Source organism: Mycteria americana, chromosome 4 (genome assembly GCF_035582795.1).
Source record: "Mycteria americana isolate JAX WOST 10 ecotype Jacksonville Zoo and Gardens chromosome 4, USCA_MyAme_1.0, whole genome shotgun sequence".
Lineage (NCBI taxonomy): Eukaryota > Metazoa > Chordata > Aves > Ciconiiformes > Ciconiidae > Mycteria > Mycteria americana.
In genome coordinates this window covers 49,744,443-49,766,172 of record NC_134368.1, presented here as the reverse complement: position 1 = coordinate 49,766,172, position 21,730 = coordinate 49,744,443, and the positions used below count along the sequence as shown (strand labels likewise).

At 38.6% G+C, this 21,730-nt stretch overlaps 1 protein-coding gene across 2 annotated transcripts; it reads right to left on the bottom strand.

Annotated features, from left to right (window-relative positions):
* Window positions 1-691: 691 nt before the first annotated feature.
* Window positions 692-21,000, bottom strand: PLRG1 (pleiotropic regulator 1). 2 transcript variants are annotated; one of them, XM_075500414.1, is made up of 15 exons: window positions 20,902-21,000; window positions 18,888-18,994; window positions 18,511-18,653; window positions 17,387-17,440; window positions 15,682-15,775; window positions 15,160-15,250; window positions 14,862-14,963; window positions 11,391-11,483; window positions 10,911-11,060; window positions 10,691-10,792; window positions 10,074-10,176; window positions 9,379-9,487; window positions 7,697-7,836; window positions 4,688-4,881; window positions 692-3,626 (listed from the first exon to the last, which is right to left on the bottom strand). In XM_075500414.1, exons 1-15 carry the CDS (start codon window positions 20,908-20,910, stop codon window positions 3,567-3,569), a joined length of 1,551 nt encoding a protein of 516 aa, XP_075356529.1. In that variant the 5' UTR covers window positions 20,911-21,000; the 3' UTR covers window positions 692-3,566. The 2 variants fall into 2 exon arrangements, with proteins under 2 accessions (XP_075356529.1, XP_075356531.1); XM_075500416.1 differs by lacking the exon at window positions 20,902-21,000 and adding an exon at window positions 20,685-20,829.
* Window positions 21,001-21,730: the final 730 nt, after the last annotated feature.

The window sequence follows — 21,730 nt, the reverse complement described above, 5'->3', positions numbered from 1 at the left end:
TCACCATTTTCTTAGGTGTATGAATAAAAATTCAGAAGCCTCATCTAGAAAATAATAATGCATCTTGTGCACAAAAAAATGCACCTTGTGTGGATCCTTACATACATGATGTGCCAGACTGAGTTTTTCCAACTCACTTGAGGAAAAAAAAAAAAACACAAAACAAAACACCCCACTGAGTGAAATCTTGACTTCAAAAATCAATGATAAAACTCCCATTGATTTCACTGTGACCAAATTTTCAGTTATGTGCCACGGACAGAAATATCCCTTTAATTTGCTCCCAGTAAAACATACCAAGATTAGTTTAATTCTAAGCCTTTTTCCACCCACAGAGCTCCCATCCAGAACCTGTCCTAGACTTCATACTTAACTCCAGAGGGGTTTCAATGGGGTTTTTTTAAACACATTAGAGAAAATTCACGAACAATTCTGCATTTGGAGAATTCTGGATTAGCATTGTTTTGCTAATCCCTTCACACAGATAGGAAGCTCTTCATAAAACAGCCATCAGTACTTTCTCTCTCCATTACAGCTGATCTGCAAAAATATTTGTTACTGTACTATAGGAAACTGTCATCAGTTTTAATCCTAAATTACTTTAACTTTCAATACATATTTAGTTATTTTTTGTTCTTCTTACTACAAAACCCAAAATGGAAAAAAAAAGACATGAAAACATATGGTATTGAAGGTTTTATTGATGGCTAAATTGCTGTCACTTAAATCAGGCATAGCACTTTAATTCTTATCTAACAGGACTAAAATGCAACTAGCTATTAAAGACTTACTTCTGTAAGCCTTTAAGTTGCCGAAGACATACTGTTCTGCACAGCTTTCATACTGCCAGCAAATGACAGCATTCTAGCTGCATAGCTTACAGTGTATGCTTTAGTATACAGCAAAGAGTGATCTTAAAATTTATCACTTTTACCAGTTACACTTTTTTTGAATTATGTTACAATCAAAAAACATTTTCTTACTTCTCTGCAATTATGTACAGTATAAAACAAAACCCAAGGTTTGTGGTAGAAATGTGTATGATTTGATCATATACAGGAGACAACATCAAATTTTATGAAGTAAGTGACAATATTTTCTGAGATTAGACTCCAGTTCAACATTACTTTAACTGACATTGCAGTGTGACTCTTTCCAGAAGCACGGAAAATACATCCAATGGACCAGATCCTCCTCTTTTGCTTCACCTTATTGCTTATGTGGACACATCTAATGTCACTACATCCTACACAATCAGATATATGTGTATCACAACTCACTATCTAGGCTTACTTTGCACTGGAGAAGCACTTAAATGAAATCTGATAATCTTGATGTGTCATAAATAATACTTATAGAAGTGTGTGTGATGCTATTCACATTACTGTCAAGTGGAAGAAAAAACTGCTGGGAAGGAAATGAACATGCAAAAAAATTTTAAAGAATACAATAAAAAAAATTACACTTAGAACTGGGACAGTATATTATAAAGCCAAAAAGGAGAAGTATTATTCCAAAGAATAGTGCGTAGCCTTTAATTTTCAAACCAAGTCTTTACCCAAGGCACAAAAAGAATGCCCTGGCAACCACTGCCCCGAGCTAGCAGATTCCTGCAGAAGTCCAGGGAAGCACACAGGTTCTTCAGGAGACTTCTAATTTCTCTTCAAAGCAATAAGCAATGGAATAAATGCAGTTTTTAAAGGCAAGTGTCAGTACAGAGAAGATGTGCTACAACTGTGAGCCAAAACCTCTACTACCCCCTTCCTGATTCCAAATTATCAAAAGAAATAGACACTTGTAAAAAAAATAAAACCAAGAAAACAAATCACAACAAAAAACCCACCCCCTTTTCCAAGTAAGTTATTCCTCTCCACTCTGGTTTCCTACAGAGGATTTCACTGTGAGCAAGAAAATTCTATGTAACACCAATGCTTCATCGATTCCTGGAATGAAGCATTAGCAGCAGTATAAAATATGCATAAGCTACAACCTGTATTTTTCCTCATTACGTTAGTTAAGATGAAATCAGCTGTAATAAAGATCTAGAAAAATTCAAATTATCATCCAAATGAAAGATGTTTAATCCAACTTGTAAATAGCAAATACTCCCCTCCCTTTTTTGTGAAGATGCTTCAGACAATACCTGTCAACCAAAATTCAGTTATTTATGCAGCACAGACTGCCTTAAAACAACATTGTCATACATTCAAATTATAAATACAAGACCTCCTGTGCATCATAAAAGACAAAAATTCTCATAATATAAACAACACTTAGTTTTACCAGCTTTTTGTAAGTTACATTGCAATTAACTGTCATTTCTCTAACATAAATCCCAGATTTGAAAGAAGTCAGACTGGCAGAGAATAGAAGTAATTATTGTGAACTGCTTACTATCAATGCTGTGGCCACAGAACAATTCTCAGCATCTACCCAGCATAACACTTGCCACTACAGCTATTAACACCGCTAGCAAAGTTGCCAACAACTAAATGGCTCGATGACCTAACGCTTTTCTCCCCCCATGAAGTGAAAGTGCTTTAGAGCAGCACAGGCATCACAGATAAGCTGTAGCAAGGAGGCTTACATGTTTACTGCTTGTTATGTGACTGTTAGTAAACACAATGAAAGATTTTTCCCTTCAGGAGTACAAATTATCTTTCAGTAATATTTTTAAATTTATTTAAAATTCCTTCATAAGGTCATGGGGAGACAGCAACAGGTAAAATTAAGGCTGGAATGATTTAAGAGCTTTTCCTCTTAAAGCTCAGTTTTAAAAGTTCGCTTACTCTAATGCCACATATGCTTTGGATAACTGGAAAAAACAAACAGGTGATTTATAAAGAAAGTCAACTGATCCTAACCCTGTAATGACTCTGATCAATATGATTTGCAGTGGTCCTTGCTATAGAAGGTCCACTCTGAAATGAAATGAGTGAAGATGAGTAGTCGCATAGGAAAGCTTTCCTAGGGAAAGAAACACTTTGAAGATCCATTTCATTCAATAACACAGCACTGGCAATGCTCAGTGGCTGTGTTGATAAAGCAAACTACATTATTATTATGTTGTCCTGCGTCTTTCTTGATTACTCTATTACTCTGTAATTTAGTATATACACTGTTCCATTACAGTATATACTTAGCATATGTACAGTAAACAATACTGGTCTAAAATCTAAAAGTGTCACTCAGGAAGTTTCCAGTAGATGGCTTCTATGCATAAATTTGCAATTAACTTCTGGAGTCAAGCAAGGATCTTTCAGAAAACCTGGCTCAAAATATTTTTAGACTTACACTCAATAGATTCATATAAAAAAGTAACCACCTGCACATCTATCCTTTTTATGAACTATACATGCTCCACAAAGAGAAAGTTAACAGCTACAACTGGTTTGCTGGGATCACACCAAAAAAAGACAAAAGGAAAGAGAAATAAAATTTATTATAAAACATGTTGAAATAGCATGACTTAGCTGACTTCCTGCTCTGCTGTTCTAGGCAGAACAAAGTGTGACTGAATGCTCAGGAAAGCCAAAACAAAATTACAGCATAAGTATGTTGCCGCACTAAAATCGTTTTCTCTTGATAATTTCTGGTTTCCAGCTGACAGGATGAGTTTCTTCAGTCTAAAGGAAAAAAAGAAAAACCTCATAAGGATTATTTTTAACTTTAAATTCACCTGTAATTAGGGTTTAGTTTAAAATATTACTCACATAGTACATTAGGTAACTATAATGTTACATATAAAATAGAGTGTTACATATAAAATACTATGTAATTAATTTACCCAAATGAAATTGTATATCATCCCACTGTCTGAGGCATATGACAAGACTTGTTCTGTTTTGGGGTTTTTTTGGTGTTGTGGGGTTTTCTGTTGTTGTTGGTTTGGGGGGGGGGGGGGGTGTCTTTTTTTTCTTTAACACGGACAAAAATCAGGTTGCCAATGGCATTTCAGAAACAACATTATAGTGATCAAATCACAGGAACAGGAACTCCAGAGACAGTCCTTCCAGTGATACCTACATCAGTTATGGCAGACGCCACAGAGTCAAGTTTGCCCAGTTGCAAAACAGATAAAACATTCCTTATTCCTTTATATCTGAGAGTTGCTCCAAGTCTAATTAATGCAAAAATTCCAAGGTTTAATAAAAATCCTTATATTCTTTATATTGAGGACATACTCTGATAAATTATACAATAATCTATCGTCTTCTCCATTAGTAAATGGGTTTAATTTGAGAATAACAGTTTGAAAATAAGCTATTTACCCTGAATTCTAAAAACTGTCAAGACAGATGACTAATCTAGATCATATACAGAAGTACAATAAATCTTTAAAATGTAATCTTTTCACCAGTTCCCATGTTTTAATCAATACAACCACAAACAGTCCCCTACTAGCTTCAAAACACAATGGACATTATTGTATTAGTATTTCTCCAGACTTTATCACAAAGGACTTTTGCAGAAGAGCTGATAGACCTGAGACTTATTTGTACTATAGCAGTTAATAAGGAGTGCAGAAACTAGCTGCTGTCCTCTTAACATTATTATATACACATTGCTGTCAAACTTCAATAAAATGGATTACACAAGTCCATGCATGTCCCTTATTGATATGTGTAACATTTGTTTGAAATTTTTTTATTTCATGAAAATACATTAGAAAGACACTTCAACATACCGCAGTATCATCTTCTTTGTATACTTTTATGGTTTTGTCAGCTTCAGCAGTTAGCAATCTGCTTTCTGACTGGTCAAAAACACAAGCAAATATTCCTGATTCACTGTCCAAAGAGCCTGGCTGTACAGCTGCATGGACTCTCTGGAAATTGTATCCAGTTCTCCAGTCCCAAAGATGCATAGTACCATTATCAGCTAAAACAAACAAACAAACATATTTAGTATTTTAACCAGTTAATTTCCATCTGTTTTCTAAAAACTGTATCATGAACAAGTACTTAATACATCAGGAATACATCAGCTATAATATTAATGTAGAATAGCTCAGTACATCCTACAAGGTTTCCCATTTTCTACTGGCTTCCTTCTTAGTTATGGAAGCCTGATGTTGTTTCAGAAGGCTGATGGAAGCTTCCTCAGAATCTCATCCAGTTTTGCATCAGATAACCCAGAGAGATGATACACTACATCACAAGGCAATTGCAGCAAGTTGCTTTGGAAGAACAGTAAGGACTGGCATTCTGAATATCAAGGTCCCTGTTCAGTAGCTCCACTAAAGTTGAACAGAGGCATCATCCTGTCAAACAGATTACAGACATTAAGGAGTCTGTAATGGGACATAGGCTTAATGTTTGCAGAGGTTCCATTTCAAATACAGTTTAAACCACTGCCAGTATTACTGCTACTGGCATCAGCTATAGGGCATTCACAGCAATCTGAACTCTGTATTCACAAGGATGCTCTCAAAGCAATTTTTCAGTTACAAAAACCAACCCCCTCCCAAAGCATTATCTAGCCAAAACAGATCTATTAAAAATTTCTCCATGGCTGCCAGCTAGACAAGAAATCCAGATGTTTCTAGACAGGTGTTTCTACAGTAAAATACTCCAAGGTACCCTCAACTTATTTTAATTCAGCATCAACTTCTTTGAAGTTGCTGTAGATAGCAAGAGGATGTAAAGGGGGGGAATAAATATTCAAATTTTAATTTTTAAAAAATTTACTAAATATTATTTACTAGTATTACTAAAACAATAGGGTTTTTTTACGTGGAGAAGGAACAAGTTTTTCTAAATCCTCAACTACTACTAACACAAAAGAGTCCTACGAAGACCTTCTAGAAGTGCCTTCAAAATAGTAAAGAATTGAATGTGAGCCCAGTCCAGTATTTTGTCAAGTTCTTGCTCTCAATATGAATGTGCCAGTTGTCAAACAGAGCTTTATCCGAATTTTAAAATCAAGGACCCCCTTTATACACACTTGAAAACATAACCAGGGTAAGCTGACAATATAATTAGCTATCTTTCTACTCCTGTGTAGCACATTTCCATCTTACTCCACATCCCTCACTTACAGGACATCCTGTACCAAATGGGACCAAGAGCACATGGGACGAAATGGGACCAAATGCATTTCAGTGTTCCAAAGTGTAACTTAACTGCTACTTTTTTTTGTTATGCTCCGGTTACAAACACAGAAATGTTTTTCATAAGTATCTGCTTCTTAAACTGTCTTATCACATGTGATGCTGTGAATTGAGTCCCATCCTTGTTTACATCTACCCAAAAGATTAGACAAGCAAAACCAAGAAGTGAAAACTCAGGGTCTGTGGAGCAATACAGTCCAGCCTCTTAATTCACTTTCCTCAGGCTGCTAGAACTCTCCTAGGACCATCTCATGATTAAGCAACTGGTCTAGGACCTCAGAGATTTGGGTTTAACCTCCTGCTTTAACTCTGTTTTCCCATGCAATCTTGGACTGTTTCTCTATAGCTCAGCTCTCAAGCTGTAAAATTAGCGCTTCCTTTTTCCCCACTATTTACTCATTTCCTGTTTGTAACAGCATCTACATTAAAAACACACTTACGATCTCCCTACTATGGAGACACAATGCCTTAACAAAAAGATCTGATTTCAGCTGGGATTTCTAGAAGCTACTTTCAAAAAAGCTTGTCACTAAGAGGTCTACATATGTACTTTGTCTTGTACAAACATAAAACTCTCAGAAACGTCACAGATTATGGTTTTAGTAACACATACTTCCACCAAAATATTTTTATTACAGTGCTTGGGTAACTAGTATATAGAAAAATGATACCAGCAATATGGCTTAAGTGTTCTTACACAAAATTATTCACGATCAGATACAGTAAGCGTTCAGGATTCTCCTCCTACCCCCACAACAGATACACGAATACAAACTAGTAGTTCCAAGACTTCGGGGGCTCACAGACCACTAGCAATACTCTAATGTATCAGATGATTACTAAATTCTTGAAGCCTGTGAGTGAAAGAATTAAATCAATGTGTCGCAACAGACACAAAATCCTCACATAGGCACTAGAGCCAAGTGGCTAGTTTCTTAATTTCAGAATGCTTAAACATATAATATTGCTGAGTAAACATGGTTTTGATTCACAAAGCCAAATAAAATTTGGAGATTAGCTATCAATCTTTTAAATGATACAAATATAGCATCAGAAAATGCGTGCAAGAAACTTTAAGACAACAGAACAAATGCATTTGTGCTGCATAAAAAAAACAGGGAAGAGTTCACATTTAAATGGTACAGCAAGCTTTAGCAAGATGTTTCTATATCCTCTATCCATTCTCACTGCATCAACATGTTACTAACAGAGAGCAGCCAACAAAGAACCAGATGTCTCCCAGGCAGCTTCCAATTTCCACACCACTCCCAAGGGGACACTAATGACCAGGAGATCATAGCGGATGGACTCTGGGGCCTTACGGCAGCAGCCAAATGAGAAGAGGAAGCCTCTTCCCTGCTGCAGATTAAAAATCCTTTCAAATACATTTTTGTGCATGCAGCTTAGTAACATCCAAGAAAATAAAAGTGGCCATACTCACTATAAAATGAAGTTGTATGCTGTAGCAGGCTTATAGGCCCAGATAAAAGAGAGCTCAGCAAGCAGCTTTGTCTAAGGACCTCCAGCCATATATACATGGGGGAGTGGAAAGGGGAAACATGAACGTGTATTTCTCATTTTTACCTCCAGAGACCAGAACACCATCAGAATTTACAGCCAACGTGTTGATAATAGCATTGTGACCAGAGAGGTTCTGAATGAAGTTTCCATCTGGGAATTTCCACTGTTTAATATTATCTGGAGAACCAGATGCAAATGTGTAACTGAAAGAAAATAAGCACAGTATATTAAAGTTCAATAACCCTAGGGATAGTGAATGTCCTTCATTGAAACTACTTTTAAATGCTAGTTACAAAGTTACTTAACACTAGAACTGCTTTTCTGACATTTTTCCTTCACGTAAAATGAAGCAATTTTATGAAGTCACAAATTACCCATCTCTACTCTCTCCTTTTGTTTCCATAGACTACCTAAACTTTATAAATCCTATGCCATATAGAATGTTAGTATGCAAACAAACATGAAAAATGCACATGAAGTTCTTGACAGTTGTTATTCTGGCAAATTTTCAGGTATAAGGGCATCATCAGCAAAGTTATCAGGAAAAAAAAAAAAAAAAAACAAACAGAACAAAAAACCCAGTATTGGCTAATCTTCCAAAACTGTACACAATCAAGAATAAAGCACTGCAAAAGAGTGAACTATGAAAGATAATTTGTTTTACTGAGTTACCCTAAAATAATAAATTCCCTCATTTTAACATGTGCAAGCAGTCACAAGGTTATTTGGGAAGCACATACAAACACTTGTAGGAATACTTTCAGTTGCCACAATGTCTTAGCAATTTGCTGTCTATTTAATAGATTCTTTGATAACAACATAGATTATTAGGAAAAATACTGGAATATTAAAAAAACAGAAATACTACAATATAAAAATACTAGGCTGACATTTGCTACTGCTTGATAAAAACACTTCAAGTTTTTTTTCAAAGAGGTATGATCAATGAATCTGAAACTAGGGTTTTTTTTTTTTGCAGAATAAGTAAAACAATGGTTTTTCTCTGCTATAGCTAACAGGCATAGCATGAGATTTTTATAATTTTTCAAACACACAGATTGGATCAGAATTGATTCATATCAAAGATTCTGAATTTCTGCACTGACAGAATTTTGTTTTAAAATATTGAACTGCAGAAGTACCACAGTCCTATGTGAATTCCTTTTCTCCATTGTTTTAATAGGGATTTATGCAAACAGGCAACTGTTGATGCATCAAAATACAGTATCTAAATTCAGAGCACTTCCAACAACAGCCACCTTCAAAGATTGAATGCTCACAAGAAGTTTCTTTAAGGCCAGTTAGATTGAAATGTCTTGTGCAGTGAAGCACATATTAAAAAAGCCCCTTTGTAGTAATCACCGTCTCCTTTAGCATTATTCACACATGTACCCTTTTACAAAACTACTTCACTTTCTGCTAACAATCATTCGGTTACATACTTGTTACTAGTCTTACAAAGCCCAGTGTCACTGATTTCTCAAGGACTGCATCAAAGGCACGTACATAAATTCCGTGGGGCATAAGACATTCTCTAGATTGCTAATGTACACCAGTGCCAATACTTTGGTAGCACAGTGTAGTGAAGGTATTTGAGAACCGATATGTGCATTTTTACAGCATTCTAAGCTCATTAGTTTTTCACATTATTATGCCTTACCATTCTAAATCATCACTCACATTGGCTTTCTGTCACCACCCAATGTTATGAACTATGAAAGTGTGAAAGAATGAGGAAAACGTACTGTCTTGGATGTAGCACTACTGCTCGTACAGATTTCTTGTGATTTGTTAAAGTAACACGAGTTTTTCCTGCCACTAAATCCCAGAGCCGTATGGTAGTATCATGACTGCCTACAATGAAAAGAAAATAAAAAGTAGTAGAAACCATCATATTGATTCTATCACCATTATTATTTTGATAAGGCAGCCAAAACTTTGTATGTGAAAGACAAAAATATTGAGCTTGTTACAAAAATATGATAGTAATGCCACCTCAGATGAGAAAGATGCTGGGTCGTAATAGTCTTTTTACACAGTTTGAAATTCAAGAAGAACTAAGTAGTTACACAGCAAAGCTAGATTTTGCCATAATGCAAAAGATGAACTTTATATTTAACCACAGTACTGGACTTCTTAACTGAATTGGGAAGAACTGTGAAATATCACAGAAAATGCAAGTCTCAATACATATTACAACAAAAAATGTAAACAAAAGGAAGTGCAGAAAAACGTTCAAACAATGTATAGCTACATTTGCTTAAACATACCATTAATAGTATGAAATAAGCATTGAATGGCCCATTTTCAACAGAAAACTAGTAAGAGAAACTGAGTAAATTAACAAAGATAACTTTATGAACCTAACATAATTACTAACCAAATACATTAATGATTAGGTTTTTCAGTCATGTTACTTGTGAAACCATGCCCACTATACCTGTAATAATTTGTGGTTCTGCAGCTTGGCACTTCACTGTCGCTACTGCATTTGTGTGTCCTGACAGCGTGTGCACACTGGCTTTCGTCCTCACATCCCAAATCTATGAATTCACAGTAAATAAGTCACAGAGGTCAATAACAGGTGCATAGTCAATGTATTTTAGGCACCGCCATTGATTACATGAATTCCTTGCCATAGTTCTACAGATTAAACAATGGTATTTATGTTGTTTTTTTCATCCAACAATTCATCACACAACTGCCTCAGCTGGCAAATTTCAAGGGGAACAGGGAGCCTGCCACTGAATTTCTAGACATACAGATAACAAAGTCACCATAAAACCATACCATCTTCTAAATACTAAGTGATGCTATATATACACTATGTAGTCTGCCTACTAAATTAAGAAATAAAACATTCTCCTGAAGTGACAATGTATTTTTGTGTATTCAGGCTTCAGTTTTATCGACAACGGAAGACAAAGCTAACATAAATCATCTTAGTATTTTCATCTTGATTCATGTTAATTTTTTTGTAAGTATTCACTTTTACAAATGGAAGATTGAAATGCACTGACATATCAAGATGTTACATTTTAACAATGCTATACTTACTCGTGCTGTTGAATCTCTGCTGCAAGTTACCAGTACATCTATTGTTGGATGCAAGTCTAAACCATAGACAGCACTTAGATGACCATGGTAATGTCTGATAACCTAAATGAATAAAAAACGTACACACACTTTAACTGGATATTTGAAAGAATATTCTAAATGCTTTGATTTTTACATTTGCCACCACTAATTAACTTCAATTAAAGAAACTACAGCTTACCTTATTGTATTCAAGATCCCAGCATTTCACTTGTTTGTCTTCTCCACAAGAAAAGAGATACGGACTTCTTGCACTTACTATCACCCCTCGTACAGTACTGATGTGTCCCGTCAAAGACAATTTCAATTTGCCACTAGCAAGGTCCCAAATCTGCATCAAAATAGGTATTTTGAGGTAGACAGGTAAAAGCTACATGGTGATAGTCTAGGTAAACAGCCCAGATGTAACTGATCCTGCTGCATTTTAAGTTAAAAATTACAACAACATAAACATTTGCTCACCAGCTACTACCATGTAATAAATGAAATCTCAAGAAGTAATACTCCACAAATCCTTTATGACTAAGAAAAAATGTTCTGCAGTTCATTATTCTGCAAGCAGTAACCAAGAAATTGTTTCCAAGGGCTGAAGACTTTTTAAAATAAGAGAACAAAAAAAACCACCCCCAAACTTTGTAAGTGATTTCTTCCAACCTCTTACCTTTATAGTTCTGTCAGCAGAGCCAGTAACAAACCACTGATTTCCTGGTTCTACTGCAATACATCGCACCCACCCCAGGTGACCACTGATAACCTTTAGAAAAAACAAATTTTTCTAAATCAGAAATAATACACATACATCTGTCAATATAATTTTCATTCTCCAACACCGGAATTTGTTAGTATTCACCAAGAAACGTATGCTCCCCAAAAAGGTCAAATGTGAAATTAGATCTGAAGAGAGCTTGATTTCTACTTTAGTTAAATGAAGAGACTACTAGAAATTCATGTCATACACTAGACTTCGGGAACTTGCAGTACAGAAAGACCCTGCTCCTATAAGCAACTTTTTCAAATCCTCTGAGAGTCCATAACACTGTGGCTCAACACTTGAGGCTTTGCAGTCAAAGACTGCATTTAAGCATAAATTCCTTATGCTGCTGTATAGTGCTTAGACAGTAACAGTTAAAGAACAATTATATAAAATCTTGGCTATTAAATCACATTGCCATATAATAGCTACCTCTTAAAGCATGCCACCACCTTCCTTTCCCCAAATAAGGGGTAGTATGAGTATGTTGGAAAGTTTCTGGTAACAAAATACTGGAGATGGATCTCACAAGAAAAGCAAGCCATGTATTCGTAAGGCTTACAGCAGGCTTTCTGTTTCTCTAATTCCCCTGAAGTCAGACAGCTAAAATCAAACCCCATAGTTGTTTTCACTGGATGTCATACTTCACATACATACAGCTCATTTCAAAAAATCCTGTAACACACCAAAAGTTCTTAGGCAGAAATATTTTGGAAAGCTGAAGTGGATTCTTCTGACTAGATGAGACCACAGCCACATACATTTGAGATAGCCATTTAGATTTCTTCATAGTCCAGGAACAGAAATGGGCATTTCCAGAGCAGAAATCTAAGAAATAAATTATCTGACCTATTTTAAGTCCCCATCTTTCACAAATGACTTCAAACCAAGCTTAGGAAGACCAGTTAAAACATAGATCTTAAGTAACAGATAAGATGTGGGCGTCAGTCTCTTCTCCCAAGTAACACGTGATAAGACGAGAGGAAATGGCCTCTAGTTGCGTCAGGAGAGGATTACATTGGATATTAGGAAAAATTTATTTACTGAAAGGGTGGTCAAGCATTGGAACAGGCTGCCCAGAGAGGTGGTGGAGTCACCATCCCTGGAGGAGTTCAGAAAACATGTAGATGTGGCACTTGGGGCCATGGTTTAGTAGGCATGGAAGTGTTGGGTTGACAGCTGGACTAGATGATCCTAGAGGTCTTTTCCAACCTTACCAATTCTGTCATTCTATGAAACCCATATTTGGTGTTCCAGCTATGCTTCTACTTCTGAGTTGCTTGAACAAGCTTTTGTCCTGTTGATTTTGACAGCAAACCTCCAGTAAAACTGCTGATGTGTAGAATTAGTACAGTGACTTGAATTGTATTTACATTCACTCTCTGAAAAGAAAGTACTCCTAACAGGCAGTCCTTTTTCATTTGTTTACCTTAAATCTCTCATGGGTTTCTTTTGATGCCATTCTTTTCAAATGACATTTGTCTTAATTTTTATATAGAGCATGTTCTAATACTACTGTATTTAGAAAACCTGGTCGACACGCTGGAGGGAATGGATGCCATCCAGAGGGAACTTGACAGGCTTGAGAGGTGGGCCTGTGCAAACCTCCTGAAGTTCAACTAGTCCAAGTGCAATGTCCTGCACATGGGTCAGGGAAATCCCAACCACAAATACAGGCTGGGCAGAGAATGGATTGAGAGCAGCCCTGAGGAGGAGGACTTAGGGGTGTTGGTTGATGAGAAGCTCAGCATGACCCAGCAATGTACGCCTGCAGCCCAGAAAGCCAACCATATCTTAGGCTGCATCAAAAGAAGCATGACCAGCAGGTCGAGGGAGGCGATTCTGCCCCTCTACTCGGCTTTAGCGAGACCCCACCTGGAGTACTGTGTTCAGCTCTGGGGCCCCCATGTTGGATTGAGTCCAGAGGAGGGCCACAAAGATGATCAGAGGGCTGGAGCACCTCTCCTATGAAGACAGGCTGAGAGAGTTGGGGTTGTTCAGCCTGGAGAAGAGAAGGCTCCAGGGAGACCTTATAGCAGCCTTCCAGTACCCGAAGAAGGCTTACAAGAAAGCTGGAGAGGGACTTTTTACAAGGGCACGTAGTGATAGGACAAGGGGCAATGGCTTTAAACTGAAAGAAGGTCGATGTAGATTGGACATAAGGAAGAAATTCTTCACTACGAGAGTGGCGAGTCACTGGAAGAGGTTGCCCAGAGAAGTTGTGGATGCCCCATCCCTGCAAGTGTTCAAGGCCAGGCTGGATGGGGCTTTGAGCAACCTGGTCTAGTGGAAGGTGTCCCTGCCCATGGCCGGAGGGGTTGGAACTCGGTGATCTTTAAGGTCCCTTCCAACCCAAACCATTCTATGATTCTATGATATATTCCTTTGAGCTTAAGTGTTTTTCAAAAAACTACTTTTCAAAATTACCCCTAAAATTTATGACTAATACAGCATTCAGGACTCTTCTGAAGATCTAAACACCTACACACAGTGCTATATTTAGATGAGCAGTGCTATAACAATACAATTCTGATACTAGAGCATGAGATTTTTAAACATCAGGAAAGCCTGACATTCCTAAAATAATATTCACCATTTCTCAGACAAAATATGAAATTGCTTAAATTTCATAGTAAGAATCAGCCCCTTAGGAAAAAAAGTACACATTCAAACAGATGCACCTGAAAAGTTAAAGGGATCTGAATCAATACATATGCTTAGAGATTTTCCCTTCAACTCAGCTACCCTGCCATGCTCATCACCAAAATGTTTAAAGATGATATGAGATTTTGGGGAACAGCTATTATTACTCCCCAAGAAAATTAAAAGGCAAATTAGACTAATTCAAAAGCAAGACTAGAAGTCAAGTAATCTATATTGCAGAGATAATTAGTAATTATTCAGCTTTTTTCCCCCATTTTCATAGCAAGTATAAGAAGTCTGGCTGACTTAGACACTGACTGCCTTTAAGTGTTTTTGGAGACTATTTCATTATGTTAACATTGCTAGAGTATTTCTTTAACATGTTATTAGTTTCAAATTTTGCACCTTGTCTTTGAGTTCCTCTACCAAAGAATCTGACTAGAAAAGAAAAAACTCTTCAATGAATTAACATACTACAGCTGAACCTACATAAAAAAAAGGGTAATATATGTTAATACTATTCACAAAATAATTTGCTAAATAGAATGAAAAAAGTTTGTAATCCAATCTCCTTGTTATTTAAGGAGAGAGTGTGTGTATACAACTTAATTGTGATCATTTTTCATTTGATTTCATTTTTGTGAATGAGAAACAAAAATTATGTTTTGAGGTCTTTACAGAACACAAAATATTCATTTACTTTCATATGCATGTTCATGCCATACTTTTGTAACTTACTCTGTACAGTTTCCAAGGCGGATGCCACTGAGGTTTGGGCATGGTTGGAGCCTTCTTTGCCATTAGTGCAGAATTTTTGTTTCCTCCAGCTTCCACCATAGCCTGTAAGTTACAAGGAAGGTTACTCTTACACTTTATAACTTACCTCTTTGCCTAAAACCTAAAGCCTTTTCGCTCTGACATCTCAACACTGATTAAATTTAGTCAGTCAGGAGATCTCCACACAACACACAAATGAATCCAGAAGCAATCTGGTGAACACTACATACTTTTCACATTAGATGTGCAACAAACTCACCACAGACATCCCAGGAGGCTGCGAACGCTCAGATATTCCAGCATGCCTGTAAATATCACCCACGCCAGCAGCTGTCCGATTTGCATCCAGCCTAGGTTAAATGAAAATGGTTGATGGACTGGAACCAATTTTGTCTTTCACTAAGTAAGTGATAAGGTATCACAGGGCTGCGTCCAGTCAAGTGCTGTACACCTCCAAGGACGGAGACTCCACAACCTCTCTGGGCAATCTGTTCCAGTGCCTGACCACCTCAAGGTAAGAGACACCTGCAAACAAAGCCCCACTTTTTCCTCTTTTATCTAAGAGAATTTCCCTTGTTCCAACTTCTGCCCATTGCCTCTCATGACATCCAAGAAAAAGTGTACAGAAAAATGATGCCTGGTCACACTAAAAGTAGTTTCTTTAAACATTTTATAAATTAGAATATTCAAAATACTCAAAGTAGCTCTTATCCTGACTTCTGTGTTTTGCCTTGAAATTCCCATAGATTACAAAAGTGTTAATGAAGTAACATAGCAGTACCTGGACTGAGAAGCAGGAAGAGCTACGGCTAAGGACTGTGCTGCAGATTCACTAGGCATCCTCTGGACCTTAGTATCTGCTGTCAGAGCCACACCTTGAAAAAAAATAACACAGCAAAAGCAAAGACAACTGTATTAAAAAGAAAATCCAGAAAAGTATATTATATAAACACATATAGACACATACACCTGCGAACAAGAGCTTGTCTCACCCCTGTAATATTAAATCCCATTATTCAATGACATTATCTTCCACATGTGAGTCAAATCTACTGATATTTTTATTTTGGCCCAAATCCTTCCCATCTTATTTCTACTACATACGTAGGTACACAATTTCTAGAGCAGAAAATGGTATGATTCTGTCATTGGAAACAAAAAAAGGTTAACTAGGAGCAGCGTCCATCTTTTTATCCAGCTTCAACTACTATGGAAATGCAGACATCACAAAAATAAACATGGTCTTGAGAAGTATTTGCTAACTTAGGTCCTTTAGTGCAGTTTATTATGCCATCCCTATGTGGTGGTTGGAATCATACAGCGGTGCCAGAACTACAACAGGTTTAGTCCTACTGAAGTGAGAATTTCAGACTACAACTTATAAATTATAATCTCATCCTAACAACAGCACATCACTTTTTAAAAAAATTTAAAAACTCTTTGCAAAGTGTAGTTTTGGTGCAGACTGGTGAATTTATTCCACTCCCATTTCTCTATTTCTTTTCCTAACCAAAGCTGACAGTTGACAACAGAGACAATATTTGGGTGAGATGCTCAGGTTAAAACAAGAAACAACAATGAAAGAAATCTGATTTTTAACCGTGACATATCTGATTCTATTAAAAGGACACTGAACTTGAGGAAACCCTGTGAGCAAGTCTTGTCCCCACAGTTAGTCAACTATGCGCATTTTTTTTAATGGCTGAGGGTCCACTGAACACTCACATTTGTTAAGTTACAAATCAAGCCACGACACATTTCCCACCATACTTGCAATAAACTTAAGCACTAACTAAGTAAAAGATCAACAGCTAAAACTAAACTGCTACAAGGAAAGAGCAGGACTGATCAACAGTGACAATTAGGAATGGCCAATATAACAACACAGAAACATAACCCTTCCAAGTACAGACAAAACCAAATGACACAAATTATTAGACCCTAATGTCTCTTTCTCAGAGCAAGGTGGTGATACCTACACCTTTCTGCTCTGGTAATGAAAAGCAGGATACATTCCCTCTTTTCATTCAGCTTCCTTCTAGCTGGAACCCCCCCTCCTTGTTCACAACAAAATTCTAAGAGCAGCTCTGCCACAACAGTGGAGGCAACAGGGATCTGTGGGTCTCGGCAAGCTATCCAAGAGAAAGGGGACCACAATATCAGAGAGGGGATTCCTAGAACATTTTTGTGATGATGTTACCACAGGAGATGAAATCTCAGAAATGAACGACCACCTCACAGCAAGCTCACATCCACTGAAGCTTAGTGAGAAGATACTGTATCTGTACCTAAATCCTCCTCCTACCCCAGAACATTTATCAGCCACAAAACTCTCTGCATCAATACGGTGAAAGACTTCAATGGCATTTCCCACAACTATCAGCTATGGATTCACAGCAAGAAGTCTGCTCCTGCTAGGATGGAGGATGCCTAGTTCTTACAGGAAGGCAAAAATCCCAGGCAAACACTCACAGAATTTTACTTACCAGGACCAGGTGGGTATGGATGTGTACCAGTTATCAAATATTCAAGTTCTTGTCCTAAAAAGCAACAAAATGTCATATAATTACACTTTATACTGCACTGCAAATGATGCACTCTTAAGAGGAAATACAAGAAAACAGAGAATGTCATACATAGAAGTGATTGCTGGTTTCTCCTGCTAATGTATTACACCTAGACATTTTTTATTTTAATTAATTTAATTTGTTCTGGTTACCTCAGTTTTCTAAAACTCAAAAGTAAAACACAACATTTTTAAAATGGTGACGACACTTGTTATCAAGAGGGACTCTCTCTCAAGAGAAAAATCTTCATACTGCCAAAGATGCCTTTTGAAGTAGATATCATTGAAAAGGATTCAAGTACACAAATAGCACGGGTGTCTGAAACCTAAGCTAGTCAAGACAATTGATTGTGTGTGGTGTTTGTGATTGTGTGTGGGAAAAGAAAAAGGTTCTTTTCTTCTTAAGAAATTTTTTATCATCTCTCAACACCTTTTAATCTCAGAATGCTTCTAAATAAAGTACCTTGAAAAAAAAATCTCAACTAAAATAAGGTGGCATTTCGCATTCTTTAGAAGAGAAGTTTCTGCATGGGATCTACCCAATACATACACATTTTATATATAAACAAAACATAAGCTGAAAAAAAACCCAGATTTAAAATAAAGAGTTTTCTGGTTTAATAGTTGCACAGCTAAAGGAAGTCTGAAAAAAATCTATGAAACAAAATTAAAAAAACCCAACAACAAAAGAGCATGTCCTTGACCATCATGAACTTGTAAAGAGGAGAGATACATTACTGATCTTTCTCTTTCTAACACCTAAGCACACACTAGTGTTACCGTAAAAATTACTTGTTTTACTAATGAGTTACTGTCAAAAATTCACAGCATCCTATTACTCCTTTGTTAAAACAAACTTCTTCCTTGTTCTGAATTACTTACTTCCTGCGGACCCTAGCAAGAAAAATACCAAACAATGAAAAAATGGTATTTTGATTTCCGTCTTTATCTCTGATGGATTACATTGGACTGCATTCTTCAGATTTTATAGCAGTGAAACTGTCACAAAAGAAAGGACAAATATACCACTAAGAGCACACTAACCTTGATTCCCAGAATACTGTTTGTGTCCATAAGGATCTCCGGTGTTTGGGCCTCCTTTCTCTCTCAAGTTTTCTTTAAGAGTAGGCATGTGTAACACTGACCCATACTCTGTACGCAGCTTGACTGCCATCTTTACTTTGTGACTGTTGGAAGAGTAAACCGTAATACTGATTAAACCCCAATTTCTGAATTGTATTAAGTTTTAAAATATTTTAAAGAAGGTTTTATACAACTTTACAATTCTAGTATTTTTTCTTCCCTCAAGACTACACTGTTAACTCTACAGAAACATCTGAACTTCTGACTTGGATGGAGCTACCAATAACATAATTAAAAACTTTGAGGTATACCAGTAATTCAATGATTGTAGTACTTACCTTTCTTCATCTAATGGGATAGGCTTGGCATTATCAGCTACAAACATATCATGGGTTCTCTTCAAAGATCTGAACACAAGTGTGTGCACAGAATGCTTTTGGACTTCCTAAAATAAGTAAAAGAATATTTAAATACATTTGGACATAACTAAATGAAAAACTGAAAATGGAAACATAAATTGAACTGAGTAGCAATTCCAGACTTCAGTACTGTTAGATGATACAGCACTATTTAGTTCACAGAAAACACCGCTGCTCTTGGAAACTAAAAATTAAGTTTATCTGTTAAGTGTTTTAATTCAGTGTTTAGTCAAAATAACACTCCCTTTCTTGGAAACCGCCAAGACTTCGAAAAGCAAGCCAAAAACTTTGATCAAGCTTCCTACACTGGCATCTATATGACAAATTCATGAGCTTGCAAGCTTCTTCTCTCATGCTTTCCAGTTCTGTTTTCATAGTTAGGCAATAAAGTAACCAATTCCGAAAACATTCCTGTAAATTTTATTTCACTACCACCATAAAAAGAACAGGAGCAATCATCAGTTTCTGTGCACAGTGTCACTTTATGTAAGCACGGCACGGTTTACTGAGATAAAACTTGGGATCAAACCTGACCAAACTTCTTTTCCTTTTATAAGTCTTATTTGTTACTAAAATCAAAACATACTTAAAATCTCATTCAGGAACTAACAAGCAGCATTAAAAAGCTGTTAACGTATACAGAATATTTGTTTATCAACAGCACAATTAAGTTTTTTATGAATATTTTCCTCCCAATGGACAAAAAAAATCATTAGAAATCTCAGCCTACTTGCTTAGGTACAAAACCAAACTCTCTGCATGACTGTATTTGTTCTGTATGTCATACAACGAAAGAAACTGGAAGCCACATTAATAGCTTTTGGCATTGGATATCACTCAGCTGCCCCATCTGCAAGATTCCTTACAGAGATGTTTTCCCTGTTAAGCGCTTTGTAGGTTCTGTTTTCCTGCCCTGGAAGCTGTCCACTCACCCACCCATTTTGCGATAGCTGTTACCCTCCTAACTCAGTAGCACCTACACAGAGTTTTTTGCTCTGGCTCACTGAGCTCCTGCAAGCTCCAGGTATTAAGTGAAAAAAACCCCACGCATTTGGAATTGGGTTAAGAATTTCATACAACTGGAGAAAGAAATAAGAATTACAGTAGCTAATTACTATTCAACAACAGCAGCTGTTGAAATCAGCACACGAGTAGTAGATAACACAATACCTCCCCAATAGGGAAAAAGCATCTGCAAATATTTTTTGACAGAGACGCCACTCTGCAAAAAACAGCTAGTAGCATTACGTGGGGCAGCAGCCTTTGCATCTCCTTCTATGCTCCTGACAACAACACTTGCTTTTAGAAGTGTATGATATTCACCCCACACCAACGATTCCACGGCGTATAAAAACAGTGGCCTTCTCCCCAGCTTTACTTCCAAACCCTCGCAAAAAAGCTACCGTTTTCTCGACTAGCTGACAAAGCCAGTAAGGCACCGAAGGTTGGGCATCACAGCGTCACCTCCCCAGCACCAATTCCGTATCCGGCGTGGCAAAGCAAAACTGCCGCCTGCTACTTACTCCTGCCCCAGACCCAGAGAGCCCATGGACCCGCACGCCGGCCCGCGCGATGCAGAGGCCACAGCTCTCAGACCGGCGAGAAACACCCCTGCCGCTTCCTGCGCCCAACTCGCTGTTCCCCGGGGCGACCTGGGCAGGGGCTGGGAAGGCGGAGGGACCGCCATGGTCTATCCCCACAGCGGCGCCTTCGTACCAAGGGGGAAGTGAGGGTGGGGGGTGCGGTGCGGCGCTCGGTGGTCCGCTCACGGCTTTCCCCCGCGGCCCGGCCCCCTCACGGGCCCAATCCGCCCCGCTGCCCCGGCAGCGCTCCTTCGTCTCGCCCGGGGCGCCTCAACAGCGAGACAGAGAGGAGGCGAGGGGCCCAGCGACGGGCGGGCGAGCGGGCCAGCCACCGCCCACAACCACCTCACCTCCACCATGGCGCCAGCGAGCCCCCACCACCACAGCTCTCGACGGACCGCTATGGAGGCGCTTCCGCCGCCTGTCCCGCGCCGCACCGGAAGCGGCGCGCCGCGAGCGCGCAGGCACAAACGCGCACAGGAGGGGCGGGTTAGGTAAAAGAAGAGGGGGCGGGGCCGAGAGCGGGGGGGCGGGGCTTACCGACACCCTCGCGGCGGGCTGGAGTTCGCGGGTTCGAGCCCCGCGGGCGCGGGCGGGGCGTGGGGTCCGGCGGGGGGGCGGCGCCCACGCGGGACACTTGGGGGCGGCCCCCCCCAAGCGCCGTCCCCCGCGAGGAGAGGGCTGCAGTGGCGGGTAGCGCCCAGAAGAGCGCAACAGTCAGCTTTCTGACAGGCACCGGGTGTTTTACTAAGCCTGCCCCGGGGTGATGCGGCAGTAGATGACATCTGTGCTATGGTTCCCCACGCTGAGGGGCTGGGTGTGCTCTGGTCAGCCTGACTTTGTAGAAATCCTTGGCCTTTGCAATTGTTTTGGGTCGTGCAGCTACAGCTTTTAAGTGTTGTTTTCTTCGTGAGTTCTCAAGGATAAGGCCTGTTCAGGGAACCACACAAAATGAGGGGAACGTGGAAAAACAGTCCCAGGACTGAAATGCAACCTCTAAACAAGAGAAGACGGTGTGATATGGGCTGCTAACCGCTACACCTGGTAACCGCCTTTTGGAAAAAGTATCTTTAGTTTAGGTCCCCAGGACCTCCTTTCGATGAAGACTGAAGTTGTGCATGAAGGAGCTGGCAACGCCTGCATCTCATGGCACGGCGCACGTTGTGAAAGGGCAGAGGT

What these genes read in the sequence shown, in the direction of transcription:
- PLRG1 (XM_075500414.1), bottom strand. An exon ending in ACAGTATTCTGGGAATCAAG is followed by an intron (nt 17,441 to 18,510) that starts GTTAGTGTGCTC and finishes GTTGCTTTTTAG; the next exon opens with GACAAGAACTTGAATATTTG. An exon ending in GGGATCTTGAATACAATAAG is followed by an intron (nt 10,793 to 10,910) that starts GTAAGCTGTAGT and finishes TTATTCATTTAG; the next exon opens with GTTATCAGACATTACCATGG.